The 8551-nt window shown below is 33.9% G+C and overlaps 1 protein-coding gene across 1 annotated transcript; it reads left to right on the top strand.

Annotated features, from left to right (window-relative positions):
• Nucleotides 1–429: 429 nt before the first annotated feature.
• LOC129269787 (UPF0193 protein EVG1 homolog) lies at nucleotides 430–8551 on the top strand. Its single transcript, XM_064105207.1, has 6 exons — nucleotides 430–516; nucleotides 1063–1125; nucleotides 1601–1786; nucleotides 3221–3358; nucleotides 4052–4152; nucleotides 5408–8551. Exons 2-6 carry the CDS (start codon nucleotides 1065–1067, stop codon nucleotides 5495–5497), a joined length of 576 nt encoding a protein of 191 aa, XP_063961277.1. The 5' UTR covers nucleotides 430–516; nucleotides 1063–1064; the 3' UTR covers nucleotides 5498–8551.

Here is an 8551-nt window from a genome sequence, read left to right as displayed (position 1 = left end):
AAGTGAGAGCGCGAGCTAGACATGTCCGCACCAGACGAGCGCCCAGTGACAATTCTTGTCTGCACACCTAAAAATTGGAATTAAGATGAACCATCATGATGGCCATGCATTTCGTTGATATTCCACAAACAATTATGTTTTTCTGTTTCTGTTTAAGTCACTCCAAGCCGTTTCATAAAGCTTGTTCGTAAGTTAAGAACAATTGGTGAACTTTTCCTGCTTGCTAATAATCACTAGTGAACATTTTATGATGAATATCATTTATCTCTAATACCTCGGCAGTATAGCTTTCCTCATTAATGCCACATAAGCTGGTTACTCTCACCAATTACATGCTGGAGGAAACATTCATGAATTTAGTCATAATGGTTGACCTTACAGACAGAAATTACTCTCATTCCTTTTCATTTAAAGTGGAGATAATGGACATGTTGAGATTTGAACTGACAACACTCTCGAGTCCAATGCTTTAAACACTAGATCCTGCACATCCAGAACAGTATTTTATTTTTAAGAGTAAGCATTTTATAAATTCTTTATTATATTTTACTCAAAGTCAAAACCCTTTTACTAAAAAAATACAACATTTGGATGGGGGGGGGGGGGGGGCTTACTGTTTGCCTTATGTATCTAAAGATAATGTTTGTATTCAAACTTTTGTCACCATTCACATGTATGCATGTATATTTTGTGATAAAGAGAATCAGTTTGTATACTGTGATCGATCATTATAATGCATCCATTTTCCAAGCTGTATATCATACAATGATTTAAATTTTTTTCAGGAATAGAAAGAATTATTTAAGATTGAAATAGCATGCTTGGGTCCTGTAACACAACAGATACAATTAAGAGCTTGTTGACTTTCATTGTAAGCATTCTTGGACAATGGAATGTTTTTAGATTCCATTAATAAAATAATATACTCAGTAATCAAATTCAGTCCCTTTTACTTGACTAGAGATGCAAAAAATGGTGTTCACAACTTCACATGTATTTCATTTTGTTAAACTTAATCTGTATTGTCTCTATCCCACTCTCTTCATTTTTTTATTGCCACAGTTATGATGAAAGAATCAAAACTGAATAATTTCCAGACAAGACAATTGCAGAAAACGATGCACGGTAAGTCTTTGTTTATACACTTGTAGTGCTTGGTTCATTACAGATAACTGTGTTTCATCCTACGTATGCAGTCAAGTATGTTGTAGCAATCTGTCTGTATTTGATTAAAAAGTTGATGTTATCGCAGTAAAACAAGAAAAACTATATTTCTACGTTTGAGCAGATGAATAGGGGAGATTGAACCTATTTTGTTTAATTCATTCACATAAAAGTTACGATGCTGGCCAACTTCCCTAATATCATATTTTACATACTCACTGTAAATCTAAATGTTCAGCAAAACGGCTTTGAAAATGATAGAATTTCTGTGTTTTTTTCTGTAGAAAGTGTAAATTGATGTAAACACTATGTAGTGGATATGACCATATTTTTCAATAATAATAATGTAATAAAATTTAATTCAAAATATGACCAAACAATTAAAATCAGGAATTGAATAATAATTTTCCATATTAAAACTGATTCCTACTCTCAGATGGTACTGCCTTGCCCCTATCTTGTAATCCAACAACAAGCGCCAAACCAGCACAGCCTGTACCCCATCAGAAGCCCAGTGCGAGGGTGAGTCCGATGGCCCACGGTAAGGGGGTACGCTCCAAGGAAGTTATAGAGGAGTCGGGAGCCTATGAGAGACCCAAGTACCCAGGTGGCGGGGTGACTAGTAAGTTGGGCACCTCTGATTGCTACGAGCTACTGAAATCCTTGCAGCCGATTGGTTCAGGGTAAAATAGTGACAATCGCTGTCTACTGTTGACTGAATCTCCCCTGGGGCGCATTTCATGGACTATACCGTCGTGATTTTCACTAGAGCTGTTTGTTAAAAACTACTAAAATCCTTGCATTTGATTGATTCAGGGTGAAATAGTGACAATCGCTGACTACTGTTCAATGAAACTCCCCTGGGGCGCATTTCATGACACATAGTCAGTGATTTTCACTAGAGTTGTTTGTTAAAAGCGACTCAAATCCCTGCATCTGATTGGTTCAGAGCGAAAAAGTAGTCGGTGACAATTGCTGACCATTCCTTTCATAAAGTACTCCTCAGATCATCTTTGCCAATTTTTCGTTGGACAATCCTTATGTCGGGGGGGGGGGGGGGGACAAGAAACTTAAAGGACAAGTCCACCCCAATAAAACGTTGATTTGAAAAAAATGGGAAAAATCCAACAAGCAAAACACTGAAAATTTCATCAAAATCGGATGTAAAATAAGAAAGTTATGACATTTTAAAGTTTTGCTTTATTTCACAAAACAGTTATATGCACATCCTGGTCGGTATGCAAATTGGCAGACTGACGACGTCACCCACTCACTATTTCTTTTGTATTTTATTATATGAAATATGAAATATTCTAATTTTCTCCTCCTTGTCAAGTGAAACAAATTTTGTATTTCTCCCTGAACATGTGGAATTACTATTATTTTAACAGTTTATGGTTAAGTTAAGTTGGTCCTTATTGTCAAATTTGTAAAAAATGAAATATTGCATTATTTAAACAATAAAAAACAGAAGAAATAGTGATTGATGGACATCATCGACTCTCTCATTTGCATATCGCTGAGTTGTGCATTTAACTTTTTTGTGAAAAATAAGCGAAACTTTAAAATGTCATAACTTTCTAATTTCACATCCGATTTCGATGAAATTTGCAGCGTTATATTTGTTTGATTTTTCTCTATCGATTCAAATCAACAATTTTCTGGGGTGGACTTGACCTCTAAAATGATCATGATGCTGTATGTCAAGCCTTCCCCCACACTTTTCATTAGATTATTTTGGGGCATCATGGGGAAAACAGAAGGAAGAAGGGATGGAACATGAAGAATTACAGCTAATTCTTATTCAATGTATTACAGTGAATAAGAAATAGTTGTAATTCTTCATAAAATAAACCTCTATCTTTACCACTCTCAATACCCTGGCAATGATTTGTTGCAAAAAAAAACATGTCTCTCTATCATCTGGTGTCGTTGATACTTGTCACATGAATTAATAAAGATTATTATCAATATCATTAGTATTGTTATGATTATGATAATTATTATTATCATCATCATCATCACCACCATCATATTTTTAAATGTTTATTTGCAGAATCATTAGACAAGGAGAAAGAAAGATTGGCAAATTACATGGCATACGGTGAAGACATCCCTCCTATCACGGAAGAGCGTAAACGAGAAGTTCTAAAGACTCCTGAACCGGAACCCATTATTGATAGATTTGCAGATTGTAAGTATAGCTTGGTGGAAGCAGCAAGGCTGTGTTCATGCACTGATTGAAATGAATCAATAATATCACTTGATAAATATTTATTAAAAGATCATGATTATGTATAGGACTACACTTAGCATGGTTGTGCAATTAAATGATCACAGAAGTCTAGAGATGTATACATTTTTTTAACCCGGGGCTTTTTTCTCCATGAAAATACGGGGGGGGGGGGGGGGCTCGAAGGCCCCTCCCCAGGACAGATCTGAGTCTTACCTAATATGTCAAAATAAATGAAAAACAAAGCCAAAATACATATAAAAAAGATTTTTGATTTACAGCCCAAATTGTAAATATTAATTTCCTATTTTTTTTTACACAAAATGGAGAAAATTTCACTTCTCGGGTTGACCTTTGGTCGCAAAAGGTCACATGACTCTGTAACGAACGGTGTGATATTTGCAAACTCGGTGTCAAAATTTGCGCAAGGCTTTAAAAGAAAAGGGTCGTAAGATCGTGCGACGCGAGGTGCAGTTCTGCGCACCTGGTGAAAATTTTGCAAACTTGGTGTCAAAATAAGCGCTAGGCTTCAAAGAAAAAGGTCATAGGATTCCACGGCCCCTGACCTGCATGTCAAACTGTCGATAGGAATCGTTTGTGTTAGGATGAATATAAACTTTTTATGCTTTTTTGTGCAATTTCAAAAACTTCCAGTGGAAGCAGAGATTCAAGAGAGAGTTGAGTTTCTTGAGGACATGAGGAAACTAGGCAAGGAGAAGCAGTACAAAACCATCATCAATACAGAAATATCTCAGGTATGGTGGTAAATTACACCTAGGTATTGTGAGTGTGAAGTACAAGTAGTGATTGTGAGTGTGAATTACACGTAGTGATTGTGAGTGTGAATTACACATAGTGATTGTGAGTGTGAATTACACGTAGTGATTGTGAGTGTGAATTACACATAGTGATTGTGAGTGTGAATTACACAGTGATTGTGAGTGTGAATTACACGTAGTGATTGTGAGTGTGAGTTACACAGTGATTGTGAGTGTGAATTACACGTGAGTGTGAATTACATATAGTGATTGTGAGTGTGAATTACACAGTGATTGTGAGTGTGAGTTACACAGTGATTGTGAGTGTGAATTACACGTAGTGAGTGTGAATTACACATAGTGATTGTGAGTGTGAATTATACATATAGTGATTGCGAGTGTGAATTACAACTAGTGATTGTGACTGAATTACACAAAGTGATTGTAATATTGATGGTTTGGTGATTCGCAATGAAAGATAGCGTGGTGGTGATGATAAGGAGGAGGAAGAGGAGGATAATGATGATTGTGGTGGTTATGATGATGAAGATGGTGATGGTGGTGATGATGGTGATGGTGGTGATGATGATGGTGATGATGGTGGTGATGATGATGATGGTGGTGATGATGGTGGTGGATGATGATGATGGTGGTGGTGATGATGATTGTGATGGTGGTGATGGTGGTGATGGTGATGATGATGATGTTGGTGTGAATTACACATAGTGATTGTGACGATGATTGTTTGATGATTGATAGTGGATGATTAGATATGCTATGGTTATGATGATGATGATGGTGATGATGATGATGATGGTGGTGGTGATGATGATGACAATGATGATAATGATGGTGATGATGATTATGATGATGGTGGTGGTGTTGATGTTGACAATGATGGTGATGACAGTAATGATTATTTATGTGTGCATGTGATGATCATGATTGAGGAGACGATAATGCTGATGATTATGATGGGTATGAAAAGAATGATGACAATGTGATTACATTATTTTATTTTCATTATTATATATTTTCTTATTTCTCTCAATATAAATCTTGATGTTAAAGCTGTTATGAGATACAATCTATTGTTTAACATAAGGATAATTACATGTATGGATTTGCAGTCTGTCAGATCTGTCGGGTTACAATACATTAAAGGGAATCTCATTGTAAAATTCACACAAATCAATCCTATATTCTTGCCTCGTTGATGATTCATATCTTGCTTTTCGTTCTTTTTTGACAGAAAATCCGTGAAATGGAAGTGATTGACAGACAGAGGACCCAGCAACTTAAAAAGGCAATAGCAGAGAAGGAATCATTACACGGAAGCTGAGATCATCAGACCTTGTAAATATATTGTACATATTATATATGGTCTATTACATATTTCGACAGGTGACCAGTGATAATGTATTACATTTGTTACATGTGTTGAGTAGAGAGCTTATGCTTTTGATGGGGGGGGGGGGGGGGAGGTCAGATTGTGGCATATTCTCATAGTTTCAAGTTTCAAAATTTATTGATCAAAATCCATTTTCAATTTTAAAAAGAAACACTTATATGGACAATTACAGTGAGACACAAAGTTTCAAATCAAATATATAAATATATAGATAAATATAAATACGAAATACAGAAAAATTATGGTTAACAATTTTCATGTTGAGCCCTAAAAAATTCGATACATATGATGATCTTGCTCATGTATCTATTGAGATGGACAATCTGGTCCATATTTATAGGAGTAGGTTTGAGCTAAAAGCATGAACATTTAACTCATTTTGTGACAGATAAGACTGTATGGACACCACGCCCGTATTGTGAACTCAGATATAAAGTAATGTGGTCTAAGTATGGAGAGCCAATTGGGGGCACAAATCCCTAACATTACACATCCAATTTATGAACTCATATGACACTCAAATTGTCCATAATTATGTGGGAATGATAACTGAAGTATATTGAAGTATTTTTCTCTATTATGAAAGCAAAAGGAAACAAAATATTAAACATAAGAAATATACAATATAAACAGAATTTGTGAATTTTTGGCCCCCAATAATTTTAGTAAAGAGTTAGACCGTGGTCTAAGTTAAACCCGACTTCAGAATATGGGCATAATTTATGTTTTACAAATTTTCCTGATTTCCTCCTAATGCACACATTTGCTCATGGTAATTATTATTTGGCCTTTGTCGAATACCCTTTTGCCATTTGAATGTTAACCAGGGTAAACAAATAATTTGAACAATGAAGATTCCTTGATTATCAGAAATCATAAAAAAGTTGACCTATTTACATGACCTACCAGTGGTTACTCATAATGTGCAAGCTGACTCATTGTCCCAGTACAGCGCCTATGACATGCATGTCAACACAGCTGAATGATACACGATCGCCAGAGCGGCTGTCATTGTTGTCTTGAAATCAAAAGAGTTTGGAATTCATAATATTTTTAGCATAAAATTCATTTATTATCTTGGACTTTGTTGTCAAATATCAAAGATTATAGCCATGTACTTTCGACAATCAAATGTATCAGATCAGTAATCAACGTCTGGCGACCGTTCGATTAGTGTAAATAGTAGTATTCGGCTGCCGATTTTTGGTAAACTGGTCGAAAACATTGATTGTCCGAGTTTTATTCCCAGGCCTATTTATTACATGTTTGATTGAATGTGTGTATCAAATGTTAAAGTATGTATTCAGAAAATGTACAGAACAAAATTCTTGTGTACATGTACATGTAGCTATGTTTGAATACAGCCAGAAATACCTTGTAGTAGAAATAATCAATTTAGTTATTCTACTCACTTCACGTGTGAAATAGTACTATTCTGTCAGATTTGTAGTAAATACAAATTAACGGTGAGGTGAAATATTGAAGCAAATTTACAGGTTACAACTTTGTAAAAAAAAAAATGCTTGGAATGAAAAAAAATTGAGATTTCTATTTGTGAAAAATGCCTGGTAAGTTTTGTTTTAAATAAAGTGTTAATGAATGGTTGTTAGCAAACTCATTTGAAATCAGTAATGGAGTAGGCACATCCCACAAATGATGTCATTGTTGGCTCAGTTAGATATATAGAACATTTTTATCTCCCTTTTCTTTCTAAAAACCGTTCTTTACTTTTCATATAATTGAGCCAATTAATTTAAATCCAAATTGTATTATATGTTTGTCAACAAAAACTAATTGGAAGCCATTTTGAGGTATGCACTACATAGTTTGATGACATCCTTTAATATACTTTTTTTAATGAATTACTTTTAGTTTAAACCATGAAGTAATCTTCACTATGAAATAATCAAGTTAAAGCAAATGAAGATATTTTATTTATTCAAAATTTTGCCATGAATCCTTTCAAAACTTTGAAAATAAATCCTTGCTGTCATTTCATTTGTTTTAATGAAGAAATGTAATATACTTGATAGACATTCTACTTGTTTTTTCATACATAATTTGAATGGACTATTGTTATCTTGTAAAAATACAAACACAAGAATTAAAATTTGGAAATAATGGCATTTTAAGAAATCATTTATTCAATGTTATATTAAGCCATTTCCTTACATTATTTTCCCACCGATGTTTTCCTTTCAATAAATTTCCCTCATTGCATGGTATGTGAAAATGAAATGATGTATTTATCATGTATTAAAGGTCAAGTCCACCCCAGAAAAATTTTGATTTGAATAAATAGAGAAAAATGAAACTAGCATGACACTAAAAATTTCATCAAAATCGGATGTAAGTTGACATTTTAAAGTTTCGCTTATTTCTCACAAAACAGTGCTATGCACAATTGAGTGACATGCACATGAACAGTTGATGATGTCACTCACTTTTTTTGTTTTTTATTGTTTGAATTATACAATATTCCTTTTTTTTTTATACAGATTTGACAACAAGGACCAACTTGATTGAAACATTTAGTATTAAACAATGCTAATTCCACATGTTCAGGGAGGAATTAATCATTTTTCAACAATGAATAGAAAATTAGAATATTTCATATAATAAAGTACATAAGAAATAGTGAGTGGATGACATCATCAGTTTCCTCATTTGCATACCGACCAGGATGTGCATGTAACTGTTTTGTGAATTTAAGCGAAACTTTAAAATGTCATAACTTTCTTATTTTACATCCGATTTGGATGAAATTTTCAGTGTTATGCTAGTTAGATTTTTCTCTTTTTATTCAAATCAACTTTTTGTTGGGGTGGACTTGTCCTTTAAGTATTTACTACTTGTACATAGATTATTTGAAGCTTTCTAAATGTCACAAGAGATATTGTATTTATTAGTATTGTGATAATTTGATAAAGTGATAGAAAATATGTACTGTATATTGGTTTTTCATTAATAAAATGTGAAACTGTA

Source organism: Lytechinus pictus, chromosome 10 (genome assembly GCF_037042905.1).
Source record: "Lytechinus pictus isolate F3 Inbred chromosome 10, Lp3.0, whole genome shotgun sequence".
Lineage (NCBI taxonomy): Eukaryota > Metazoa > Echinodermata > Echinoidea > Temnopleuroida > Toxopneustidae > Lytechinus > Lytechinus pictus.
This window is presented reverse-complemented; position numbering and strand designations above follow the sequence as displayed.